General features: G+C 38.9%; 1 protein-coding gene across 1 annotated transcript in view; it reads left to right on the top strand.

Moving 5' to 3' along the window:
* The window catches only part of SYCP2 (synaptonemal complex protein 2), a 69,777-nt gene that overhangs the window by 1,332 nt on the left and 53,299 nt on the right, over nucleotides 1-15,146 (top strand). The window contains exons 2-7 of the mRNA XM_055137430.1: nucleotides 443-565; nucleotides 9,521-9,580; nucleotides 10,933-11,076; nucleotides 12,136-12,266; nucleotides 13,705-13,807; nucleotides 14,047-14,071. Coding sequence (XP_054993405.1) covers nucleotides 9,557-9,580; nucleotides 10,933-11,076; nucleotides 12,136-12,266; nucleotides 13,705-13,807; nucleotides 14,047-14,071 — 427 coding nt within the window. The 5' untranslated portion in view covers nucleotides 443-565; nucleotides 9,521-9,556. The remainder of the gene's footprint in view (nucleotides 1-442; nucleotides 566-9,520; nucleotides 9,581-10,932; nucleotides 11,077-12,135; nucleotides 12,267-13,704; nucleotides 13,808-14,046; nucleotides 14,072-15,146) is intronic.

Genomic DNA, 15,146 nt, shown 5'->3' with positions numbered 1-15,146 from the left:
TCCCTTTTTTGCAGACACAAGAATTTGAAACCTGTTTTTTTTCTTTTTATACTTAAGTCATTTTGATTGAAGTCAGTGTTGTTCTTCTCTATTTCCTCTTAATCATTTAAAAAATGACATTTTACGTTTATGTAGATAGTTCATGTAGTTTATTCTCGTGATTGGTAGGAGATACAGCTCTAATATTTTTTCCCTATAGTTTTCCCAATACCATTTAATCACCTTTTTACCGTTTCCCCTATGATTTTTAACCCTTTTTACTCAGATATGAACTTACAACATATATTTTAGTATGCATTTAAAGTTTGTTTCACTTACCCATTTCCTGTTTGTACTATTCATCAGTAACTGTGACTTTGTGATGTGTTTTGAATTCAAATAGTATAATTTTTTGATTTTTTAAAATTTAATTAGGACTGTCTTTTTTAAATATAATTTTTAGATAAATCTTTACTGATGAAAGAAGCAATCTGATTTGCCTAGAAGACCATTACTGATAAAAGAAGTGAACTGGTTTGCTTAGAAGTCCACAGTTTGCTGACCTGGAAGGATAAATCTTCAGCTTGTATGTATCCAGTTCAGTATGCTATTCTGGAAATGTTGACTTTGATGTCTTTAATGCAACCAATCAGAATTTTTTAAAAAATTGTCATTTCTACTTGTGGTGGTGACTGTGGCTGGGGGCCATGGACACTTGATGATGGTTTTCGCTTGGGGTTGCACTCCTGGCTGCAGTGTGCTGGAAATCACTTTGCCGTGATGCAGGCCGCCTGTGTGTCAAGAGGCCCTCACTGGCCCGGCTTCCATGCCACGTGGGGGGCAATGCCTGAAATTAGCTTGTGACCTCTTGCCACAAATTGCTACCGAACATGGACCCCAACTGTAGATATTTTAAAAGAATTACTCAAATTGCTCAGAATACCAGTAGCTGGAGCAATAGCACAGCAGGTAGGGCATTTGCCTTGCACGAGGCCGATCTGGGTTGGATTCCTCCATCCCTCTCTGAGAGCCCGGCAAGCTACCGAGAGTATCCCGCCTGCAAGGCAGAGCCTGGCAAGCTCCCCGTGGAGTATTCGATATGCCAAAAACAGTAACAACAAGTCTCACAATGGAGACATTATTGGTGCCTGCCCAAGCAAATCTATGAACAACGGGACGACAGTGCTACAGTATTTTGTCTTATCCGTGGCCACACTCAGTGGTGTTTAGGGCTTACCCCTGACTCAGTGCTCAGGGATCATCCTGTCAGGTCTCAAGGGACCATGTGTGATGCCAGGAACTGAACCAGGATTGGCAGTGTGTAATGCAAGGCCCTTAATCCATGAACCATTTCTCTGACCACTATAATTTTATTAAAGGTCATTTTGTCGTTGATGTTAATTTACTCCTTTTACTCTTGTATATTAAAGAAAATTCCATTGTCTTGATAACAGAGGAACACCATAGCTATCTAACTTTATCCTTACTGGTGTCTTTCAAGCAGTCTTGATAAATACCACTTTTCTTTGTTCTTGTGTTCTGAAGAGATAGTGGGGGGAAAAGAGTAGCCAAAACATCACTTTTAATCTTACGATGGCTAGATTACATAAGGAATTTGCCAATACTGAGCCCCAGAATTAAGCAACTTCCTGCTGGAGGGGCAGTGTGCTGAGTGGATAGCTCTTTCTGTCCTGCCTGCCTTGCCCTCGGTCCTGCAGGGCAGCAGATGGCTCACTGAGGGCAGGAGAAGGACAGAGAAGGGTCTGACTTCCTACAGGGGTGCAACTGCCAGGAACAATGTGGACGGCTCGTGGGCCATGAAGAGTTAAAGAAGGCTGGAACGGAGCTGAGCCTGGCCCATGGTCTTTCCCAAATTTACTAATCAGGTGGATGGTGCGAGGGATTCAGAGGGGAGGAATGTGAGTTAACAGGGAAGAAAGAGATGAACAGTGTCTGTCATTTCCCCCAGAGACTAGATGTTCAGAAAAGTTGTTGCCCTCGAGGATTTCCCATACCTCACTAGACTAGGTTATTTAACCCATCATTAGAGGTTTTTTCTGTCACCTCTTCATGAGGCAGTTCCTTCCCTGGGGTTTCTATTGGGATTGTGGAAGATCTTCACTTTGACTCTGTACATTTGTAGTGGTTTAAAGAGTATCAATTCAGCAATTTAGGGCTCATGCCATTCCTTATCTGAAGCCAGAAACATGCACTCCCTAATCCTATCCTATTTCTGGGTATGTCTAGATTTGTAGAGCTTCCCGTGTGCAGGAGCAGGCAGAGAGGTTTAATTACTGAATTTGGGACATAGTGCATCAAGATCAATGCCTGCAGCATTGATGCCGTAAGTGTGAACAGACATCCCTTCTATTTTAAAATTCTCAGGAACTTAAAGGCTCAGATTAAAATTCTCTGTCAGTTAAAGCCCTAGTACTGAAGAACTCATAGTCCAAAATTAAGTGTTCTTAAGTTTTTGGAATGTAGGTCCAAAGATCAGACGTCTGAGTACCCAGAACACCCATTTCTAATAACATGTTCGGTACAGTCTGACTTCTGGGTGCAGTCGGGTTTCCCTCCAGCAGCTGTTGTGTGAGCTCTCATGGAGAGGTAGGCTACTTCTGGGTTCTCAGAACTTCTGTTATTTAGTGTTAAATATTTGGTCTTTTGGGAAAAGGGGCCACACCCAGATGTGCTTGGGAATTAACTTCCAGGTACTCGGGGGACCATGCACTTCCAAGGATCGAACTTGGGGCCTCCTGCAGGTCCGGCAGACACTCAGTCAACCCTCGAAGATGTTTGCTGACATATCCTTTGGTATAGCAGTACGCTGTGTTGCCTTATATAACCCTCTCCCTTCTTGGTGTGTGTTTTTCTTGGGTGGACATCACCTGTGGCACCAACTGAGAGACACTTGATGTTCAGGGGTCTGTTTAGTGCTTGGGATGAAAACCCATGCATGCAAAGCATGTGCACCTGCCCTTTGAGCCATCTCTCCAGTCCTAGTCTTCATCATTTCTATGCCATTTCGAACATCAGTGGAACACACAAGTGTCACATAAAAATGGTCCCATTTTTAAATTTAGATGGCCAGTGCTTTACCTCTGGTGCAGTAATTTCGGGAAAAATTAATTTCTACTGGGTAGTAGTTGCACTTGGTACAGATTTATTTAGCAGGAATATGGGGGCAAGGGAAGTGAATTGGGAGAGAACATCTTATGAAGCCTATTTAGAAGTCAGATCTCTGATAGTTATTTTATAAAAATATACGACTTAACTCTAACTGAAATGGAAAGAAATCGTACAGCAAAAGGCCAGTTTGGGCACTGTACACTTGGGGGAAACTTACCTGCATCCACTGTTTTCATTTCTCTCAGAGGAGGCCACCCTCTACACCCACCACCACACGGTCATGGTGTTTCTGTGGTCTGGAATAAGCCCTGTCTATTGCTGGGTCAGGAAGATGTTCTAGGACATGATGTTCTAGAAGCTAAATGATTTAATTTTCATATTTCAAATTTTATTCCACCTTTAAATGATATTCACATATGGCTATAAGGTAGTTAAAATGAGGTAGTCACTTATTTTGTCAATATTACAGGATATGTATCTGTTCCATTATTTTATTTCCAACTTTGTATCTCTTAAAAAAGAAATTTATAACAGCATATAGGCTCATTTATAACCTATCTAGTCTAATTTTTTAATGGAGTGTTTAGTGACATGTAATTAATGATATTAAATATCATTTAAAGTTAAACTTTAAATTTATTATCTTACGTTTCTTTCTTTTTTTAATTAAGAATTTTATTTTATTGAATCACCATGTAGAAAATTACAATGCTTTCAGGCTTAAGTCTCAGTTATACAATGCTGAAACAACCATCCCTTCACCAGTGCCCATATCCCACCACCAAAAAAAAAAAGTATACCTCCCATCCTGACCCCCGCGCCCCCCCCCCGCCTTGTAACTGATAAATTTCACTTTACTTTCTATTTACTTTGGTTACATTCAATATTTCAACACAAACCTCACTATTATTGTTAGGAGTCCCCCACTAGAGTCAGACCTGTTGTGAAGAGATAGGAGGTTTTGGATTTCTGTACTTTAGCAACTAAGTCCAGGGAGATTTCTTCCAGATATTGGATCGTTGCAAGCTTGTAAACCCCATCTGTGGTCGTCATAATATGGCGGTCACCACGCCCTTCACCCCCGGCAAGGAAGAGGCAAGAGAGAGAAATACCTTTCTGGAACCTCCTGGGCGGGCATGGGGCTGAGGCTTAGTTCTCAGTCTGGAGACATTCTGCGAGGAGCTGCCCATGCTGAAAAATTTGGCTGGCATCTGGAGTCACGCTCATGCAGCTGCGGAGAGGTCGCACACACATGTGCGGCCCCTGGGATCACATCTTGGCAGCAGGATCTTATATTGCTTTCTACATGTCCCATCTGATCTGGATTTTCTCCTCTCTTTTTGCATCTTTTGGATTAATTAGAAAACATGATTTATTGTCATTTATCTTAATTATTTGGTATTATTTCACTATTCATTTAGTACTTACCTTAGGAATTCTAATATATAATTGGCCTTATCTAATACTATTAAATAGTACTCTTTTCCCTTTCTCAGACATTGTGTGCTTTGTTTATTTCCTACCCCTTCCATATTTTATTATATATTTCAAGGCTATGTATGCTTTTAACACCATGAAACATTTTGTATACTTAATATAAATTAACTCCCTCTGTATAATTTTATTTTTCATAGGAAAATTCCAGAAATCATTTTCCTTATAACTGAATTCATTTCAATATCTCTTACATAGGGTCTGTTGGTAACAAATTTTCTAAGTTATATTATCATTTTACCATCTCTTACTCTCCAAAAAAATAATATTCTTTTTAGGGGCTGGAGAGATAGCACAGCGGGTAGGGCGTTTGCCTTGCACGCGGCCGACCCGGGTTCAAATCCCAGCATCCCATATGGTCCCCTGAGCACGGCCAGGGGTAATTCCTGAGTGCAGAGCCAGGAGTAACGCCTGTGCATCGCCAGGTGTGACCCAAAAAGCAAAAAATAATAATAATAATAATAATAATAATAATAATATTCTTTTAAAATAGCTGATAACAATGGACTTCTGGTTTGCAGCATTTTCTCTCAGTACTTTGCAGTTCTCTTTAAGTTTCCTTGTCTGACTTAGATGAGATTGTTTTCTTCACATCCAGCATTTATCACTATAAACTTTCCTCTGAGAACTGCTTTTACTGCATGCTGTAAGTTTGGAGTGGGGCAGCTGACTGCCCAGCTGCAAACAGTGCCTTGTTTATTTCATTTCACAATAACCCAAATACAGGTTTCCTGAATTCATGCTTTGGACCTCATTTATGTACATTTTGGGATGAATTAACTGTATTTTATTTTAGAAAAGATTTAAAAGTGTGGGTTACAAGTAATGTGATGGTAGAGGCAGAGTCAATTGTCACTTGTCATCCAGTTATTCATCAATTTGCTCGAGTGGGCACCAGTAACATCTCCATTCATCCCTGTCATGTGCTAGTGTAGCCCAATGGTGTCTGCTCGCTCCAGGAAGATGAAGAGCCTCAAATCATTTATTCAGGGTCTTGGTGAAGAAGTCTGACCATCTTGTAGGTGGGCGGCCACGCAGTCTTTTGATGTCCCGTGGAATCCATTCGGTACAGCTCTAGTCCAGCAGTCGTCTCTTAATTGCATTATGTGTCTGGTCCATCTGATTTTTGATGCCTTGGCAAATGAGACTGCATCCCTGATTCTTGACTGTCGACGGAGGTCAGAACTCCAAATTCCTTCTCTCACTTGAGTGGAATATGATACTCCAAGTATAGCTCTTTCGATTCCTCTTTGGGATATCCGAATAGTGTTCTCATCCTGTTTGCGTAGGGCCCAGGTCTTTGAGGCATATGTTAGTGCAGGAAGAATGGTGGAGTCGAAAAGATGTGCCCGGAGCCAGAGATTCTTTGTCCTCTTAACCACTTCTTTGACGCTCTTGAAGGCATTCCATGCTGCTCTCTTCCTCCTGTGCAGTTCTGGCACCAAGTCGTTCCTCATGTTGATTTCTCGACCCAGGTACACATAGATGCTGCATTCGCAGATGTTCGTTCCATTGAGAGCAAATGGAATGTCAGGGACTAGTTTGTTTTTCATCAACATCGCCTTAGTGAGATTCAGCTGTAGTCTGACCTTTCCACACTCATGGTCGAAGTTGGCCAGCATTTGTGCTGCTTGGCTAATGTTTGGTGTTATTAGAATGATGTTATCTGCAAAGCGGAGATGATGTAGTTGCTGACCGTCTATCTTCACTCCCATTCCTTCCCATTCCAGTCATTGCATGATGTTCTCGAGGGTGGCGCTGAAGAATTTCAGTGAAATGGGTATCACCCTGCCGAACCCCTCTCTTATTTCGATGAACACTTCTTTGTAGAATGGTGAGATCCTGGTGGTGAATCCGTAATACAGCTCGAGGAGGATCTTGATGTACTGAGTTTGAACGCCCTGTTTGGCTAGGGCTTTGATGACCGCTTCAGTCTCAACAGAATCAAAGGCCTTTAAATTGATGAACGTTAGACAGAGCGGCATCTTGAACTCTTGCGAGACCTCAGTGAGCTTGGTCACCGTGTGGGTATGGTCAATCATGCTGAATCCTTTTCGGAACCCAACTTGCTCACATGGTTGTCCTTCATCTAGTGTTCTGCCAATCCTATACAGGATGATTCGAGTGAATAACTTGTAGACGACGGACAACAGGCAGATCGGGCGATAGTTGCCAATGTTGTGGATCTTTCTTCTTGTACAACGGGACGGTCCTGCTGGTTTTCCATTGGGACAGAACTTGCATTCAGACAGGTAGCGTGTGAAGAGCTGAACCAGTGTATTGATGAGTACTGGTGGCAGATTCTTCAGGTGTTTGGGTCTGACCTTGTCTGGACTGGGTGCTGTGCACTTCTTTCAACCAACAAAATGGTGTATCAGATTTCGGAAGGGAGAACGCTGGGAACGACATATCCATCCTGCGGAGTTTGGTATGTGGGCAGGTGGATGTGGCTATCAAAGAGATTTGAGAAGTCGTAGATAACCTTTTCCATTGCCTTTCTGGAAAATGTGATAGATCCTTCAGGATGTCAGAGGGTAGTCATCTTGGTCTTATAGTTGGTGAAGGACTGGCGGGTGTTGCGAATACTTTTTCCAGCTTCTTCCGCATCGGACAACACTGCTGCTCTTCTCTCTTTGAGGTCTTTGTTTATCGCTTCTCTGCACAGCTTTGTGAGCTCGGATTTTAGCTTGTGATTGCTTGAGGCTCGCGCCAGACCACGTTTTGTATAGGTTCTTGCTTTTACTCCTCAATAACTTGCCAAGTATCCCAGCTCTCCTAATGGTGTATGTGAATCTCTCTTCCTCTACTTCCCTTCCCACTCAGCCCTGCAAATATGATTTACATACACCTGGAGATAAAATCATTACTAATATACCCCTTTTCCCATACCAGTGCTGTTGTTCAGTTTGCATCACTTGATAACATGCTTTTGATCACTTAAACTCATTAGACTAAATGTTTCAAATCCTAGTTCATTTTCTTTAGCTGTTATATTCTCAAAATTAATAAATACCACAGCCTCCCACGGGGATCCTGAGAGCAGTGGGACTATTAGGAGTACCTCGTGCTTGCAGGAGCCCCAGAGATTAAACTTGAGGTTCTAGGCTTGCCCTGGCTTCACTTTAAGCCCCGAAGCATCTACCTTTGCCTCTCACCAGGGACCAAAGTAGAACTGTTAGGCTGTGTGTAGGTCATGCCACTGAGAGTTGAACTCCACTTTCCTGCCTGCTCGGCAAGCGCTTTCACCTTGGAACCCTCTTCTGTGCCCCTTTGCACAATACATTTCTTCATTGCTTGGCCTCCCAGCTCCCGTCTAGGTGTCTCACCTCTCTAAACATCTTTAGACTTGGTGTTTTTGAATAGGGAGCAAATTTTCTCTAGGAATCCTGTCCCTAGATCCAAACATTTAGAAATACAAGAGATATTTTCACATGTAGCTCTGTGCTTCAATTTCCTTAGTGGCATACCCACAAGAAAGAAGACAGTGACTAATGCTGAAGTCAGCCCAAGAAACTGGGAATTGAATTCAGTAATAGGAAACAGAAAACCTGTTTATTTAGGGCTGGTTGAGAAAGCTCTCCCCGCCCCCCCCTCCCGTTTTCTTTTCCTAAAGAGGAAGAGGCAGGAAACCTTGATCTGAAATCTGGTTTGCAGTTCCATTAGAAGTGTGTCTCAGGGACAGCATTTGAGAATTTATTGATCACCCTGGTGCCCACCACTTCATAACCACCTTCCAAAATGTATGCTTCCCTGTTTTCTCTCTCTGAAAGCCCGTTCTTCATGACTGCAGAGAAGATGGTTGTTTTAAGGACACTACTCCCATCCTGAGCGTCCACTGTAACACGCCTCTTCCACAGTTTGTCCTCTGCTCAGATGATTGCCTCTGGTGTTGGGTTAATCTTGGTGATTCTTTCCCTGATCTCTCCCACGTATGGGTCATTGTTTTAACTGTTCTAATACAATGCTAGAAAATATGGTATTATTTGCCTTTATAGAGCTGCCCTCCAAGTTCTATTTGGAAATATTAGATGCCTTTGTTATGGTGCTAGATGATTCCTGTTTTCATTCTCCTGTGGAGGAAACTGGACCTAGATTATATGATCTTTACTTCATCCCTTTCATTGTATATCTGTGTTCTCGTGCAACCTGTCCTTTGGTAGTATGCTTCTATATTCTGCCCTTCTTCAGTTATGTCTAGTTAAAATTCATTTAAACACAAATTCAAGATTTTTTTTTTTTTTTTTTTGCTTTTTGGGTCACACCTGGCGATGCACAGGGGTTACTCCTGGCTCTGCACTCAGGAATTACCCCTGGCCGTGCTCAGGGGACCATATGGGATGCTGGGATTTGAACCCGGGTCGGCTTCGTGCAAGGCAAACGCCCTACCTGCTGTGCTATCTCTCCAGCCCCTCAAGATTGTTTTTCTTCTTGTGTCCCAAGTTGGGGTAATAGCAGGACTCTGTATATCCTTTTACTAACTAGCTTGTGACCCCTTTGGCAGGATTTTTTGTGTTTGTTCATTTGGGGGCCACACCTAGCAATGCTCAAGGCTTACTCCTGGCTCTGTCCTTAAGAATCACTGGCAATACTGAGGGGACCATAGAGGATGCTGGGGATTAACCCAGGTTGGCTGGGCAAGGCAAGCACCCTCCTTGCTATACTATCACTCCTGTCCCTGGCAGGATTTTTGATGTTTAGGTCCTCTATAGAGAAGGCTTGAGTTAATGACTTATGTACATTCCTCCAGTAGTTTCATTAATAGCTATGACATTTTCCCCCCAGTGAACACTTTGAAGAAGCAGTATTTTTTGTTGCCTTGGTATATGCAGTAATGCTTTTTTTTTAAACACTCAGGTATTTTAAATTGTAAACATAATATACCAGACTATAAAACACAGAAATTTCTTTCTTTTCATAGGTATTGTTTGTCCTCATTTTAAAACATTAAGTGAAAATGCCAATAAGACCAGATCTTCAGGTATGTAGTTCTAGATCAAAAATAATTATTTTAACTCCTAAAAATCTGATTTTGTTTCTTTAAATAGCTTTTAATTGCAATATTGTTAGGAAAGACATGCCTTACTTATGTTTATGAATTTACAATATTTATGAAATTATTCAAAAAAGAATAGCTTAATAGAAAAAAATGTAATCCTTTCATTTCTTTCACAATACTGTACTTGTTTTTAAAAGCCTTTTTAACAATAGTAAAACACTATCGGTCCTAATTATATGTACCTTTCACTGAAAAGTATCATACACAGATTTGTATGTAACTTATGGTGGACATTTTTGCATAGTTTTGAAAGGGCTGGAGAGGTAGGACAGTGGGCAGAGTGCTTGCCTTGCATGTGGTTGACATGAATACAATCCCCAGCATCCCATAGAGTCCCCGAGCCTCCCAGGAGTGATCCCTGAGTGCATAACTAGGAGTCAGCCCTGAGCACTGCCTAGTGTGACCCCCACAACAAAATGATATTTATATTTAGGTAAAGTGTAAGTTTAATGCATTTAATATGCATGCAGTTCACCACCAAATACAATGATTTTATTGTAGTAGAAAAATTACTTATGATGTGGGATGGCAGATTTTATAAAGATTAAATATATTATCGTGTATCTACAAAATGTATATAGCAGGTTTTGAAATTACTCTTTAATCCCCATCATTTTATTATAACATTGTGAGGAAAAAATACCAGCTAAGGATGAGTGAGATATTGAGGATATCCTTTCTTCTATGTCATCTTGTTTAAAGTTGCAGTATCCAAAAACCTAGCTAAGATTTTAAGTGAGGGGTTACTATGTCTGTATTTATATGTGTGTGTGTATGCATATATGTATTCATGTATGCACTAAGTATGTATGTGTATTACATCTGTATAGTATATGTCACATACACATATTAGTTGGTAGCTTTTGCCTGTCTTCATGCAACCATAGGAATGTATATAAAGCTCATATGAATTTAATAGATTAGCTCAGCATTTACACTCATGATATTGTCATGTGTTATATAATCTAACGTTGATTTTACTTTATTATTAATAGGTTCTTGTTGAGTTTAACTTAATCACTTCTCTATAAAATAATTGAAGTGGAAAATACTATTTTCCTGTATAGTTATAGAAACTCATGCTCTTTGCTGTTCTAACTTTAGTAGTGGATAGCTTTGTTTTAAATAAATGAATTGATTCACTTATTTTAAACAAAGAACTTTTAAAGTTCTTTTTAAAATTTATATTTAAACAATTATAAAATTACTATATTTCGTGGGATGATAATTTTTATTTTGATTTAATGTATGTGCCATTCATTGTATTTCTCTAGCAGTTGGAAAAATGCATCGATGATGTTTTAAGAAAAAATGATTTTAAACCTTTAAAAACCCTTTTACAAATTGATATTTATGAAGATGTGAAAATTAAGTGCAGCAAACAATTTTTAAACAAGTTGGATGACCTTATATGCAGGGTAAATATTTTTGCTAAATGATAAAATTGTATAGCACTAATAATGTATATTCTTGCTTGAAGAAATACACTATTTGAGGAAATGAATAAAAATAAGGCTTTAGCAGGTTTGCTTAAGTTATATAAGTAAATGCTTATTCAACTAATTGCTTACCTTTTTATAGACCATTCCGAATACTCATATTGGATTGTTCTTTTCTATATAAAAATGTAAAACTATTTTATATTTATCACTGTATCACTGTCTGTCATCCCGTTGCTTATCGATTTGCTCGAGCGGGCACCAGTAACGTCTCCATTGTGAGACTTGTTACTGTTTTTGGCATATTGAATACGCCATGGGTAGCTTGCCAGGCTCTGCTGTTAGGGCGGGATACTCTCGGTAGCTTGCTGGGCTCTCTGAGAGGGAGAGAAGAATAAAAATATAAAAATTTGTGTTTATATGAGGTTACATTATTAACTATTAACTAAACTTGAGAAAAAACAAACTCCTACTTAGAAGTTTAGACAATCTGGTTTATTTTTAAAAAATTCTTCATATTTGCATGTAATTTATATATTTGGCATTTGTAGAAATAGGAAGTCATAAAACCTTTAATTTGATCTATCACATATAAGGTCCTTTTATGTATGGAGAATGTTGGTTGTTGTTAACCTCCCCTAGTATCTCAGATTTATTATTAATTCAAAAATTGAATAAAATTCTCATTTAATCCATTAGTTAAGTAAACAGATTTTTTGATAGAATTTTTAAGGGTGGAAAATAATTGCCTTAGTCTGTCCTATTTTAAAATTTCTTTAATTGATACAGAGTTTTGGTCCTGAGTTTGTTCTTGACTGGCTAGGGAGCCTTAGGCCTTTTAAACCATACTTGCATACTTTGCAATGTGGAGATTATGAAAATGACTTCCCTTGGGAATTTGTGAGAGCTATAAGGATCCTGGCATGATATTCATGCCATAGAATTTTTTGTTAACAAGTTTAAAATATATATAATTTTAAAAATATAAAATATATAAAAGTATACATAAAATTTAAAAATATATTATTTTCATTTCAGGAGCTAACTAAAAAGGATGCTCAAACTGTTTCGACCGTTTTGGTTACAATTAGAAGATGCAGTAAAAATATCAGTATTTTGGGACAAACTGGACTTCTGACTATGATAAAACAAGGACTAGTTCAAAAGATAAGTATATGATGTGATATTTATTTACATAGTTTGTGGTTTAAATTACAAAGGTAAGGAGCACAGAGAACTCACTATGCAGTCTCTTTCATGTAAATTTAAGATCAAATAAATTCTCCAAGGCATTTTCTTGTTTTATTTTATTTTTAGTTTATCTTAGTCACTGTAGCACTGTAACACTGTTCATCGATTTGCTCGAGTGGCCACCAGTAACATCTCCATTGTGAGACTTGTTACTGTTTTTGGCATATCGAATATGGTACGGGTAGCTTGCCAGGTTCTGCCGTGAGGGTGGGATACTCTCTGTAGCTTGCCGGGTTCTCCGAGAGGAATGGAGGAATCGAACCCGACAAGGCAAATGCCCTACCCTCTGCTATCGCTCCAGTTCATCTTATCTTAGTCACTATCTTAATTTTTTAATTGTTTCATTTCTGTCTCCCATGCTGATTTTGTTCTGCTGTTTCATTTCTGTATACTTCGCACCTAGAACATTGGCTGGGATATAACATACATTTAAGTGAATCAGTTAATTGAAGTGAAACAGTTCTTAAACTTCCCAGGTAATAGCAATGCATAAATGATCTAATACGATATGTTTTTTAATTTATCCTCTGAACCCTGAGCTAGTAATTTTATGGAGGAAACAAAGACCATTGTGATTTCACTTCATCAGTTTCCATCTATATGATGTAAAAATATAGTAAGTTACTAAAAATCAAAGCAATAAAGATGTTTAAAACCAAAATCATTGGGCACTAGAGAGACACTCCAGTGGGTAGAACACTTGCCTTGCATGTTGCTGACCTGGGTTTGATCCCTGGCACCTGTGTGGTCCCCTGGGTCCTGCCAGGAGTGACCCTTGAGTGCAGAGCCAGGAATAAGCCTTGAGCACCACCAGTTGTGGTCCCAGAACCAAAATAAATAAATACCTGTCACTGTCACTGGCATTCCATTGTTTACCAATTTGCTTGAGCGGGCACCAGTAACGTCTTCATTGTGAGACTTGTTACTGTTTTTGGCATATTGAATACACCATAGGTAGCTTATCAGGCTCTGCCATGCAGAGAATAAATATCAACTTATTTGAAAGCAAATTTACTTTTTAATTTTTATTCCTATGTAGGGCTGGAGCGATAGCACAGTGGTTGGGCTTTCGCCTTTCAAGCTGCTGACCCGAGTTTGATTCCTCCGCCCCTCTCGGAGAGCCCGGCAAGCTACCGAGAGTATCAAGCCTGGCAAGCTACCCGTGCGTATTGGATATGCCAAAAACAGTAACAATAAGTCTCTCAATGAGAGACGTTACTGGTGCCCGCTTGAATAAATCGATGAGCAATGGGATGACAGTGATTACAGTGATGTTGTTTACACAAACAAATGCATTCTTAAGATTACTTAAGTTGAATTTATTTTAATTGATCCATGCTTTTTTTTTTTTTACATGGTTACCTGGTTTGAAAAGTCCAAGGAATTTATTTTGAGTCAAGAAAATTCAAAAGAAGAATCTGTTATAAACATGGTAGAAGACCTATTTGATCTTTTAATGGTAAAAATTACTTTTAATAACTGGCGTTTTATAGCTTTATAGCTTGTATTTGTTTTTAAAAGAACATTGTTTTCTCTGTGTTCTGAGCCTAAAAGTAACTGACTGGCTTGTGAATGGATTGGATTTGCCTCTTCAACTCATGTTTGTGGACCACTTATCTTGATTAATGTGGTGATAACCTCTACTTTAGTGATATTTGTAATGGCTATAACAGACTAAATTATATTTATTTCTTTCAGGTGGTACATGACACCAGTGATGAAGGTACAATAAATATTTCTGTTTAGTATTGCCTTATCATTCTCACAGTATTGTCCTAGATTTTTCTACTGAAAAGGATCAGATAGTAAATATGTCTGCTTTTATAAACTAAGAAAATTAGGGATGTTATATTTATATATATATATACCAAGACAAAAACCAAATTTCCATTAATGTTTTATTAATGTACTTCAAAGCATGATCATAAATGAGTACTTTTTAAAAAGAATTCAGGTCTGTGGAGAATAGCACTGCTTTTGAGGGGATAGTATTTAAGATTCAAAATTAATGTTCCTTGTAATCAAAATTGATTGCAGATATTAATTTGCTCGTGCTTATCTGTAATGAGATTTATGTATAGTGCATTAGAAAATGTTCTATAATGCATATAATACCAAAGACCAATATCAATTCCTAAGCATGATTTTTAATTTAGCACATTTATCACTTGGAAAGTATTTATAGGATATTATAGGATATCATGCCACTTTCAAAAGTTAGGAGGAACTATTCAGCTCTATAGTTAACCAGATTTTGAAATAGAGAAATTTCCTTTGCACTTAAAGATTCAGTAATGCTGCCGAATCTATAGTTGGAGCTTGGGGAAGTTGTTATCTGCTGTGAATCTATGTGAGAATGGAGGGGCCCCTTCTTTTTTAAAGGTTTGACAGCTTTGAAGTGTATAAAGTAGCTTTGTGGCACTTTTGATTCAGATAGCCTAGTTTTAATTGATTTCTTTTCTTTTCTAAAGGTTTGACAGCCTTGAAGTGTATAAAGTAGCTTTGTGGCACTTTTGATTCAGATAGCCTAGTTTAATTGATTTCCCATATAAGCATAATTTTTCATTATAATTTTGTGATAGATTCATTAAGCTCACTCAGGGTTTGATAAGATAGTCAAGGGCAGCTCTCGTCCAGAAAAATTTCAGTCTTGGCCCTAAATTCAAAAGGTGAGAGTAAAACTTTTTACTGCCAAGTCCCTGGGATACTGCTATATGACACAGGACAAGCCAGGGTGATGTTTAGCAGAGAACAGCTGTTTAATTTCTGTGTCACTGATCATAGCTAAGTTCATGAGA

The sequence above is a fragment of the Sorex araneus genome, chromosome 5, assembly GCF_027595985.1.
Source record: "Sorex araneus isolate mSorAra2 chromosome 5, mSorAra2.pri, whole genome shotgun sequence".
In the NCBI taxonomy this organism is placed as follows: Eukaryota; Metazoa; Chordata; class Mammalia; order Eulipotyphla; family Soricidae; genus Sorex; species Sorex araneus.
This window is presented reverse-complemented; position numbering and strand designations above follow the sequence as displayed.